General features: G+C 35.6%; 1 protein-coding gene across 1 annotated transcript in view; it reads right to left on the bottom strand.

Moving 5' to 3' along the window:
* Positions 1 to 5,187: 5,187 nt before the first annotated feature.
* LOC103463227 (contactin-associated protein-like 4) overlaps positions 5,188 to 12,511 on the bottom strand; it is a 93,949-nt gene continuing 86,625 nt past the window's right edge. Inside the window, exons 20-23 of the mRNA XM_017304240.1 lie at positions 12,458 to 12,511; positions 8,573 to 8,788; positions 6,824 to 6,895; positions 5,188 to 5,977 (exon numbers count right to left, since the gene is read on the bottom strand). Coding sequence (XP_017159729.1) covers positions 5,781 to 5,977; positions 6,824 to 6,895; positions 8,573 to 8,788; positions 12,458 to 12,511 — 539 coding nt within the window. The 3' untranslated portion in view covers positions 5,188 to 5,780. The remainder of the gene's footprint in view (positions 5,978 to 6,823; positions 6,896 to 8,572; positions 8,789 to 12,457) is intronic.

Here is a 12,511-nt window from a genome sequence, read left to right as displayed (position 1 = left end):
TACTTATTTTCTAGTTCAGAATACTAACAGCATTATAAACTGTTGACAGTTTAGTGATCAAGACTTGTAAAATGTTTATCAGTTTCAGTTTTTTCATTTTTTTCTGCATCAACTGTGTACAAAATGTTCGTTTAGATTTAGCAAAAAATATCAGATCATTGATGAATTTGATTAATTTTACTTAAATAGCTGTAAAAAAGAAGGAAAACTTGAGATTCATTTTAAGTTTCCTGCATTTCTGAGCAGCATGAACCTTTGTTTGCTTTCCTTGATGAGCCGTCTCGACTTTCATGGCCTCAGATGGAATCAGGAAGGTTGCATTTAGTTTTTAAACATTTTATTCTCTTCAGTTTTATTTTTTGTGAGGAATGAAGACAGTGTGGAATATTTTCTGTGTTTTTCTACACATTTTCAGTGATTTACAGGTTTTTTATGTCTTATTTAGTTGTGAAACTGGCAAATAATAAGCATCTTATTGTATTTTATTGGTTGTTGTTTATTATTGGTATGATACATTGCTGTGCAGAAGTGATTAACTCTGATACTAAATACAAAGTATACCTAATAAACCATTTATTTTATTGGTTTTATGCAGTTTCTCTGTAAGCTGCATCAAGTTTCCATCGAAACTCTTGAAGCTGGAGGTGAAAGATGATTTCTATCTGTTTTCATGCAGGATGTTAATAAAACACGAGCTGTTTTGAAGCTATGCATGCACCTGATCGCTGATATGCAGCTTAGTATGCAGCTGAAGATGTAATCAGAGAGATAATTAGCTTTTCTGTTAACAAGAAAATGATGGAATTTCACATGCCTTGAATAAATAGGTTAGGGGAGAACGTACGCTGCAAGGCAGAAGGAGTTTCGCATGATAATTATTGGAAGACAATTAAACTTGGCAGGTTTGAGGCAAAGCTACAACATTTTAGACAAGTCAGTAAAAAAGGCATCTTTTAGATAAGAACAGTTTTAAGATGTTAATATAAACACACTGATTTTGAGTTATTGGAATGGATTTAAAATAAAATTTTATTCACCAATTATGTTTCCTTGAACAGGTTATGATAAATCACTGAGCTAAACAAAACATGTTTGTTACTTTTTTTAAACAAAATCATTCTTAGTTAGATTTTAGACTGTTTGAGGGCGTCTCGTCTGAATAAGGTGCTTCTGGCCACAAACCCAAACTCAACGTTTACTCTTGTACATGAAAATGGCTACAAACTGATGTGCAATTATACAACCTTACTTCTTTAAAAAGCAGAAGTAGAGCCTCCTGCACAACCAAGAAGAAGGCAGCAAGTGGTTTCTGGATGGAAAGTCAACAACAAAACACTTGTAAAGCACATACAGCGATAAACCAGTCACCAAATGAGCAGGAACTCAGCTTGGGTTGCTAGGTAACAGGGTGGGCTTCACTGGGGTTGCTAGGTAACAGGGTGGGCTTTACTGGGGTTGCTAGGTAACGGGGTGGGCTTCACTGGGGTTGCTAGGTAACGGGGTGGCTTCACTGGGGTTGCTAGGTAACGGCTGATTTGCAGCGTTACACTCCAGAAAATATTGAAATGGCTCATTTTCCCGACACCAGAAAAACATAAACTTATAGCCAAAACACAGCTGGGTGTTCTGACTGTGGCTCTGCGGGTAGAGTAGTCGTCTTGCGATCGGAAGGTTGTAGGTTCGATTCCAGCTTCCTCCTGCCACGTGTTGATGTGCCCCTGGGCAAGGCACCTAACCCCAAATTGCCCACCAAGCTGCGTATTGGTGTATAAATGTGTGGGTGTTTGCGAATGGGTGAATGTGACTCTAGTGTAAAGCGCTTTGAGTGGTCAAAATGATCGGATAAAGTGCTATATAAGTTCAGTCCATTTACCATTTAAAGCATTATAAACAAAATTGAAGTATAAAAATATTCAAAATGTGAGTTTTTCATAATAGGTTCCCTTCAACTACACTAAAAAATAACTTGGTAAAAGCCAGAGAAAGATTACAGATTGTAAAACTAATACAACCTAAACTTTTCTACATTCTTTTGTGTTGCAATAATCCAGTGTGATAACCCAATCTAATTAATGCAGAAACATGAAGGATGGAATATAATATTTGGTTTTAATAAATACAAAAACAACAAACAAGAAAAAGCCTCTGCTTCTGCAGTTGGGCTGGGTTGTAAACAAACCGACTGTTTTGTGAACACAGAGCAGAAAGAGCCAAAGTTCTCTTCCAGACTAATTTTCCATAACAATTATGATGGATAGAATCTGACAACAGAGGTCTTGGATGTCGTTTGTAATCAGGCAGCGGCATCACTGCTGCCCGCAGTGCTGCAGTCTCATCAGGTCACTAATCAGGATTCGGTTCCTCATAATTATCCTGCCCACCGTCACCGTGCAGCAGCAACGCCTCTTCTTTTATCACTTATGGCTGCTTTTTCATTTGCATGAATAGGCATTAATCAGCTCCATTCACACAGGATGGAGAACATTTAGCACATTTATTCAGCACACTTGACACCAACCTTAAGTAGGCATTAATTTAATTATCATTCCAGTGAGCTGCGCTATGCATTTGCTCATATATTACATTATGCAGTGAACAAGTGAACAACTGATGCTGAGGTATGATTTAAATCACATCAGCATGCCGTCATATTGATGTGGAATAGTTAAAACATGACGGCCGGTTAAACTTTGATCAGGAAATATGATTGAACCAAAACAAAACAGAACAAAAATAAATTGGGAAAAACAGATTTTCAATATTTTAAACTGAAATATTTTCAGTATTTTCTCTTTATCTCAAAGTTTCGCCTCCAATGAGTATAATTTAATTAATTTATTCCGCATGTGTGAAAACAAAAACACTTTTAATGAGACATGAAAATTTTAGCTGAACAAGTTTATGTCAGAATTTCCCACAAAATTATTCATTTCTTTCAAAAAAAAATAAGTCAAGCTCAGGGTTACAAACTAATAAAAAAGGACAAATGTTTCAATAATAACTAGTTTTTCAGACATTTTACCTTTTTGAAAATGAATCTGGAAACAACACATTTTGATCAAGTGTGTGAAGGTTGAGCTTTATAATCAACAACAAACATTTTAGAAATATAACAATAACCGATTAATAGAATACAGCGTAAACTTAAACACTTCCAAATAAATTTGGAAATAATTATAGCTAGAATAACAAATTGTTTAAAAAAATCATTAGTTTTGTTGTTCCTGTAAAAAATTCCCCTCAGGTTGTTTTGCTCTGTTTCCCCCCACAGAGCCGACGATGAGGAGCTGAATTACTCCCTCTGACAACAGAAAATACCTGGAGACCCTCTGATCACAGCTTTCTGCTGCATCTGATGAGGTCTGGAGGGAGCGCTGCTGCATGCTGATGGCAAGAGACGCAAGAAACAACAAGAGAGAGAGAACATGCAGGAAGAGAGGGCGTTAAATCTGAGCTGCGTTTCAACAGGACGATCTTTCAGGAGCCCTTAGAGTCCAACACGAACCCAAGAGTTCAGACAGCAGGAAGAGGAAGTGCAGTTCCTGGCAGATGTCATGACCCATTCCATACTGATTAACTTTTACAAGACTTCTTACAGGAGGATGTGAAGCACGTCTTACAGAGAAAACCTGTCATTCAAAGGGGACCGATTATGCAAAATTTACATTTTGGACACCTTTGCACTTCCATTTTCCTCTACAAACAGTTCAAGTGCTTAAGAAAAACAAAAACACTCAGCAGTCTTTTAGCTACAGTAATTATTTTTTTTTTTGCGTCTGGAAAATGAGCAGCTACAAAAACCTCCGGAATTATCTGTTACCTAGCAACCCCAACAGAACTCCGGCCGTCACCTAGCAACCCCAACAGAACTCCGGCCGTCACCTAGCAACCCAAGCTGAGCTCTTAACATTTTTTTCTAAAGTAAATTGTGGACATTATTTGTGTTTAAGTCCTGACTGCACTGTCAAAATTTCAACATTTCCAGACATTTTAACTGCATCTCAAACCACGACTAGCTCAACATGTTGGCCTACATAAGTTGTAATTTTCCTATTAACCCAAAAGTTGCTGTTTGTGACGCATAAAAACTCATAATTACCTCAATAATTGTACCTTGATTATATTGATTATAGAAGATTAATATGGATCTGATCACTTTGTGTTGCTGCTGAAAGGAAAGAAGAATTTCTTCCAGGTGTCTTCAGAGACAGAAGCCTTTTTCTTTTATTTTGTTTTTCTAATAGAAGAAAAACTGCAAAACAAGACAGCAGATTTTTAGAGTTGAAATGGTAGGTCATTTCTTTAAAAAGAGCACAGAGGATAAAAATAAAATAAAAATGCTTTATAAGCTCATGTCAGGAAAATCCCTTACTTCAATTGAGAGCTTTGCACAATATGGACTCTAAAAGTGAACTGGAGTGTCTCAAATCCTCCATTAGGCAGAGATGGATAAAGACGTCAGCAGAAACCATGAAGTGTCTACAAAGCGAAAAAGGTGAAAGAGAGTTATGTTTTATGGTCCGCGCTGCTTCAAGCTGCTTCTGAAAGCGTTGTGATGTTGGCTGATCGCTGCAGGTGGCGCATTAAAACCCAAAGCTGCAAAAAGAAATTCCTCAAGTTTTTCATCACAAAGCAGAGAGAAAAGCAAAGAGAAGCTTTCCAAGCAACTCAACGGTAAAGTTTTAGACTGACTTTAATTTGGCATTCATATATATACAGCACATTTTGGAACAATTCTTACCTGTAACAGATGGATTTTATTTGATTCTGAGAATGTGCTTTGGCTGGTCTGCTCCATGTAAACCTGGCATAATCCATTCTTTCATCTCCACACCTTTGTTGGCTCCAGCGTCCCAAATTTACCAGACTCTTCTTAGAAAACTTTTTTATAAATGTCCCCCAGCTCAAAAGTTTTCACTGCACACTGCAAAAACACAAAATCTTACCAAGTAATTATGGTCTAGTTTCTAGTTCAAATATCTTAAATAAGACAAATGTAAAAGTAACTTTTCAGGAAGATATAGAGGCTTGTTTTAAGTCAATAATTCCTTAACATTGATGAAAACGTACTTGTTCCATTGGCAGATAAATTAGAAAAAATATCTTGTTACAAGTGAAATAATTTGAACTTTTAAGTAGCAAAATTTCATGTTTTTGTTTGCTTGTTCCTTAATTATTAAAATATATACATGTGACATTTTTGGTAGTTTATTTACTGATTATTCTCGGTGGATTATTTCACTTGTAAAAATAAATTTTTCCAGGTTATAAGAGACATAATATTCCAGTGGAACTAGAACTGGGTTGCTAGGTAACGGCCTGGACTTGGCTGGGGTTGCTAGGTAACGGCAGTGCCTGTCAGTTGTGAAATAAGTGAAACAATCCGCCAGTGGAACTATAACTTTTTTCTTCAATTTTAAGGAATTATTTACCTAAATCAAGCCTCTWCATCTTGCTACAAAGTTACTTATATGTTTTGTCTCATTTCAAGTGTAAGACAGAAATAGAAACTAGACCAAAAATATTTGGTAAGATTTTGTGTTTTTGCAGTGCAATGTTTATCATTCTCTGTTAGACAGAAAACTTTAGAAATGGATCTAAATAAGCACACAAATCACTACAAACTGTACAAGTTCAAATATTGAACTCTTTAAAGTGAGTCCAATATCTCTGCCAGTCCGTATTTACAAAAATAAATAAATAAATAAAACGAAAGGGGAAGAAGGAGTAAAGCACTGTTTGGTAATTTATCCAGCTCAGTCCTTTGAGGTTATTTTGTGCTAAATGAAAAACTCCTTCTGGTTTTCACTTTGAACGCTCAGAGAGTCCGGCTGGCCGCTGAACGGGAACGCGCTGCCGTCACCGGGCTGCGCCGCTTTCACTTCCTGGTTCCGATACGTCTCCTTTCTGATGCAGATGAACCGAGCCAAGATGGCCGCCGCGCACACCACGATAAATATGACCACTGCAATCACACCTGAGAACCGCAAAACACACAGAGGCATAAAAAATAAATATTTTAATATTTAAATCAGAAGAGAAAAGAATGAAACTCAGGCATATATAAATTAATAACGCTATTTATATTATTCGTGTTTCTTTCTGTTGGGTGTTTTGACCAGAAAACAGAAATTTTGATTGCCAGAAAATGTAAATATTGTATTAAAAAAATACTGAATAAAAAAAATGTAGTTCTGTAATTACGACTTTGCAAGTTAGATAAATAAAAAAAAGATGTAAAAATTCTGAAATTTTGTGGTTAATCTCAGAAATTTTATAGAAAAAAAACTAACATTTTGAGTTTGAAAAGTAAAAAATTTGATACATTTTTAGGGCAACAAATTTGGACACCACTGATGTCGGCCTTGAGGTTTTTGTCTTGAAAACTTGTTTTAAATTGGTCTTTTAAAATATTTAAATAAAGTTGTGACCAACAATAATCCATATTATCTCATGAATCATGAGTTTCACAATTAGAACTTAATTGCTGAAATAAATTGAATTATTGGTGGTATTCTAATTTATTAAGAAGGATTTGTGGGAGTAATTGGGTTTGTGCACCAAGTTACTCTCTCCATCTTGAAAATGTCCCAGCATCCCATTAATGGTGGACATAATTGCAGTGGAGAAGTTTGATTTCCCCTGACAGATTTCAGCTTTTCTGACCAACCATCAGGTTTCTAATTGACAATTTTAGGGAAGCTCATGCATGACAAAGAGCTTTCAGGTGGGAGCATCAGAAAATGTTTCATATCTGCTAAAAAAATACTAATACTAATAAATATTTGGGATGAACTGTTATTAGACTTATGACTGGTTTTACCTCCAACTAGAGCTGAATCACTGCGAATGGTGTTGACTAAAGGCTGGCCAGGATCCACAGAGTGAGGCTGGTCTACAGAAAAAATAAAAACATTTAGTATTAAGAAACCAGCAAAACAAAAAAAGGGAAGTATCAGAGATCAAAATACCTAGAAATAAAGATTTGGTGTGTTTTCACACTTAGTAGTCTGGTGGATTCGGTTCAATTTGGGACCAAAATTGTAACATTTGTTACATTTTCAGCTGCTGCGGTTGGATTTCACACTGCAAAGTGTTAAACAAACCAAACTAATAAAAACCTGTTCACCTCCTCGCCTGTGGGGGCGCTGCACCAAGAACCACTGAAGAAAATGACATGAAAACCACTGAAGAAGACACTGAGCGCGCACTGCTAAAAACACAAACACAAAATCTGACCAAATAACTTATAAAAAAGATATAGGAGCTTTTTTAACTCAATAATTCTTAATATTGATTAAAAAAAAAAGTTCTAGTTTGACTGGCGGATTATTTCTATGACGGATTATTATGGCCATTATAGATTAAAAAAACCTTCAAACTCCTATTTAAAAATGTTTTTAAATTAATCACAGAAATTGTCTAGAAAAAAAACTGAACTTTCTGAGTTTTAAAAGTTGAAACATTTTGACTTTTGGAAATGTTCTTTTCAAAAGTAAAAAAAATTCCAAGTTTTTTTCTAGAAAATTTCTGACTTTTCTAGAAAAGATTTCTTGGCGGAAGTTTACACCTCTTTTCTRTCTAGAATGGCCTCAATTCTCCATCAAATTATTATTTATAAAATGAGATAAATATGTAGCACTTTAAAAAGTTAATATTAAGGAATTATTGATTTAAAAGTGGGCCGCACAGTGGCGCAGTTGGTAGAGCTGCTGCCTTGCAGCAAGAAGGTTCTGGGTTCGATTCCCGGCCCTGGTCCCTTTGCATGGAGTCTCCATGTTCTCCCTGTGCATGGTGGGTTTTCTCCGGGTACTCCGGTTTCCTCCCACAGTCCAAAAACATGACTGTCAGGTTAATTGGTCTCTCCAAATTGTCCCTAGGTGTGAGTGTGTGTGTGCATGGTTGTGTGTCTCTGTGTTGCCCTGTGACAGACTGGCGACCTGTCCAGGTGACCCCGCCTCTCGCCCAGAACATTAGCTGGAGAGGCACCAGCACATCCTGACCCCACCAAGTGACAAGGGTGCAAGAAAATGGATGGATGGATGATTTAAAAGAAGATCTGTTTCGTCTTATTTCAAATGTATTAAGATATTTGCACAAGAAACAAATCAGAATAATTTCTTTTGGTGTTTTTGCAGTGAACAAATTACCTTCACCTTGTTTATTTTTTGGATTTTGGCATTTTTTTATGCTGATGACGGTGTTAATTTGTATTTACTCTTTTGGGATTATTTGCACTTTCACACCTCAACAATGAACCAAACTTTGTAAAAAAAATGAACTAGAGTTTGATTAATTTGGATTAATCATGGCGGGTGTGAAAGCAGCCTGAATGTAAATCAGCTTTAAAACAGAAGGAGTGAAAGTAGTTCCTGCATAAAGGTATTTCCAAAAGGCTGAGTATTTCCCCAGAGCTGCTTGATGACTCTCATCTGTCGCTGTGCCGACTCTCTTCCTGCTTACTGAAATGAATGCTTAATGAGCCATAAAAAATAAAATCCTAATGGATCTCCAGAAGTGTAATTTTAAAATCACAGCCGACCAGGAAAAGCTGCGGTCGTTCTGATTTTACCTGACAGCGAATGTGTCGTTTCTGCTGCGTAGGAATCGGCCTGAGCCGGCGCGGCGCAGCTTGACGCCACGACGGCGCCGGCGACAGAAACGCGGCCGTCGGGTCGCAGCAGAGCAGCTTTCAGAGGACAGAAGGAGCCGAAGCGAACGGCCGACAGACAACCGGTGAAGCCGGCGGATGCCAAGCCGGCGAGATCCGCGCTCAGGCCTTCAGACTCTGAAAAAAAACAAATTACAGCGTTAAAATACAGAAACATCAGTTTGTTCTCATGAGCTAATCGCTAATAAATGGCCGCAACAATTTGCTTTTATTACCAGATGGCATAAAACAAAACAAAAAAGAAAATGTGTTTTTTTTAGTGCTGAATGTTGGGAACAAAAATTATGTCACAGCCAACAAAATAACAATAAAATAAAAAGTCCAGCACCGCATTGATGGGAAAATTAACTTTTTACTGCAGGATTTATTAACAGTAAATGTGGACAAAAATATTAGATTCTTAGACTTTTGTTAGTTTAAAACTGGTTTCGGGGACGGCAGTTAATTTCCACCATAAAATCACCAGGAAAAGCAAGAAAATGTCTGAGTTTAAAAAGTCAAAACATTGCTAGAAAAAAATAAATGTTGAAATAAATCTTCTAAATTTTCTAGAAAAAAATTCAGAAATTTCTGATTTTTCTAGAAAATTTTCAACTTTTCAAACTCAAAAATTCCCAAGTATTTTCTAGAAAATTTGTAAAAAATAATCTCAAAATTATAATTTTTTTTCTAGCAAATTTTCAAACTCTAAATTTCCATGTTTTTCCCTCAAGTTTCTGAAAATAATCTATCTATCTATCTATCTATCTATCTATCTATCTATCTATCTATCTATCTATCTATCTATCTATCTATCTATCTATCTATCTATCTATCTATCNTATCTATCTATCTATCTATCTATCTATCTATCTATCTATCTATCTATCTATCTATCTATCTATCTATCTATCTATCTATCTATCTATCTATCTATTGAAATTTTAGTGGAACTATAACTCTAGTTAAATTAATATTAATTAATTATTCATTTAAAACAAGCTCCTTCATCTTGGTAAAAAGTTGTTTTTCAGTTTTGTCTCATTTCAAATGTTCTAACATTTCTGCACTAGAATCGAGACCAAAATTACTTAAGATTTTGTGTTTTTGCAGTGTAAGAACATTTTAAACTGACTGGTTTCACTTAAATGACTAGAAAAACAAATTATTAATCAGTTTTTTGTGGACAAAATCATTATTTATTAGCAGAATCTGCAGCTACGTACAAAGTCATGGGGGAAATTAATAATAATTTCAGCAATTAGCTGACGAAAAATGACTTATTTTAAATTAAAAATGTAGATTGGTATATTAAGACAATAAAAAGTCAAATCTAGTCGCGGAGGCCGATCCATTAATCTTTTGACTGATTTCCTGTCAAAAGTTGTGAAACTGCTTCGATTGTTAAACGGTGGAGTCATTTTTCACGAGGCTAAACAGCAGAAACCAGGTTATGCTTTATTGCAGAGCAGCTCGGCCATGAATACCAAAACGTGACAGATTGTCTTATCTGTAATATTAATACTTTAGGAAACACAAAAGGAATAATGAAATCATGACGATGAACTAAGCTCGGCGTATTAATCAGATGAAGAAAACGTATTCTCATCTTTTCTGCTGCTGTGGATCTAGACGGGAAAAAAAGACGTTTGTGGCTTTAAGTGCGGGAGAGAAAAATGTCACAAAGTTTAATTTTGTTAAAAATAATCAGATAAAAAGATATAAATATTATGTWTCTGGTGACAGAATGTTGAATCTTGAATTAGAAAATCTGACTAACAGGTACTGAACATCAACTCCAGCAGCTTCTGCTGATAAAAATATCAGAATAAAACATTTATTCCTGCTGAGGAACCTGATTACGCAGCACAACGCTGCCAGGAAGTTAACTTATAACCAGAGGGGGAAAAATATTCCATACATAAATATGACACGGCAGCATAACCTGGCTGGAGMGAGCATTTTATCAGCTGCATGCTTAATCAGGTTCAGGGTTTTAAATTGCAGATGAGTGACAGGAAGTAATCCCCCACATCCAATCTGTAGGTTTTATTGCTTTTAGCAGCTCCTGCAGAGACGATTCATCAGGTTTTGTGTTATAAAATCATATTTATTTTTGGTTTACTTTCAATATTTCTTGTTTAGTCGTTGCTCCAATTTGCTCTATAATAAATGGTGGATRTATCCTTTTGCCCTATAGTGGAGCAGAAAGCAGAAATACATCAAAATAAGGTAAAATTAAGTTTCTGAGAGAGTTTAGAGTCACAGATTTGATTTCTACAAGATCAAAAATACACAGTTTGACGCCAGAATCAACCATGCTCTGGAAGGCTGTGCGCATTTATAGCAAGATGTAATAATTATATCCCTGATGTGGCGGCCATCTTGAAAATGGGCAGCCATGTTGAATTTTAAGTGGTTTTTCAAAAGAGGAACATAAAGACCATCTGAGCCAAATTTGGTGCTTGAATCTCCATTTGAAAGAATCTAGTAAAATATTATGTTATCTGCTGCATGATATCAGAAATATGGAAAACAATCACGTAAATACAGAAAACGATTAAGATTACTGAAAAAAAAAAGAATTCAAATTTAATCTTCAAATTCTAACTTTTCTTCAGAATTCATACTTTTTTTTCCTTCTGCCGTTTTCCTCAGAATTCTGAGTTTCAACTCAGATTTCTGAATTTTTTCCCTCAGACTTGAGACAGAGAATGCCAAAATTTTTGGTCACAAAAATGTTGACATTTTTCCAGGATTATGATTTTTTTATGTCAAAAATCTGCCGTTTTTCCTCAGAGTTCTATCCTTTTCTCAAAATTCTGACATTTTTCTCAGAATTCTGAATTTAATCTCAAAATTCAGATTTTTTTGTCTCTTAAAATTTCACTTTTTTTCTTCGACATCAGACTTTTTCTCAAAAGTTTGACTTTTTTTCAGAATTATGACTAATTTCAGAATCTGACTTTTGTAATTTTTACTTTTTCTCATAATTCAAAATTTTCTCCCCAGAATTCAGATTTAATCTCATTCTGACTTTTTTTGGTTTCTTATCAGAATTTTGACTTTTTTCTGTGAATCCTGACTTTTGGTCATAGAAGAATGAAGTCAGAATTCTGAGCGGTACCGTTTCCCCGTTGGCCTTCAGGTTAGTTTTTTTGGACAGTTTCAGATGATTCTGTTTATCGATCAGTCACTGTGAATGGGGACCAATCAGGTGAGTCACTTTGGCAGAAATGAAGCTAAAAGTGAAAATATACACAGTAAAAATACCAGTGTTGAATTAACACCCAAAAGTGTTTATGTGTCCAAGCCAGCAGGTGTTAAAGTAACACTTTTGAAAGTGTTAAAAGATTGACACCCATTGTTTTGTTAAATTAACATTGGTCTATAAAACTGAATTGGGTTTAAGAAAAGTTAAACTTTCCATTTCTGTGTATTGTTTTGAATATTTTCCACTGGATTTGATTGATATTGGCACCTTGTGGGTCAATTATTTACTTTTTTACCACATTATATTTTGTGATCAACACTACACTGGTGTTACTTTTAATATATTTTAACACCAGCACCGTTGTAATGTTAATGTGACTCTGTATTGTTGAATTTAACACCAGCTGACTTGGACACATATAGACACTTGTGGGTGTTAATTCAACACTGGCATTTTTACTGTGAACAGTTCCCTTTGAGCTGAGGTTTACTGGTTTATTTTCTGTTGAATCGGCCGCATTGGGTCACAAACAGAAAACTACTGGTAACGTTTTACTGCTTGGTACTGAACTGGATAAAAAGAACTTTATTTACCTGGAACTCTCCCCAGAATGATGGATTTAACGTTAAACTCCACGTCAGACGTCA

The sequence above is a fragment of the Poecilia reticulata genome, linkage group LG4 (assembly GCF_000633615.1).
Source record: "Poecilia reticulata strain Guanapo linkage group LG4, Guppy_female_1.0+MT, whole genome shotgun sequence".
NCBI lineage: Eukaryota > Metazoa > Chordata > Actinopteri > Cyprinodontiformes > Poeciliidae > Poecilia > Poecilia reticulata.
Note: the sequence above shows the minus strand (reverse complement) of the source record. Positions and strands in the feature narration are given on the sequence as shown.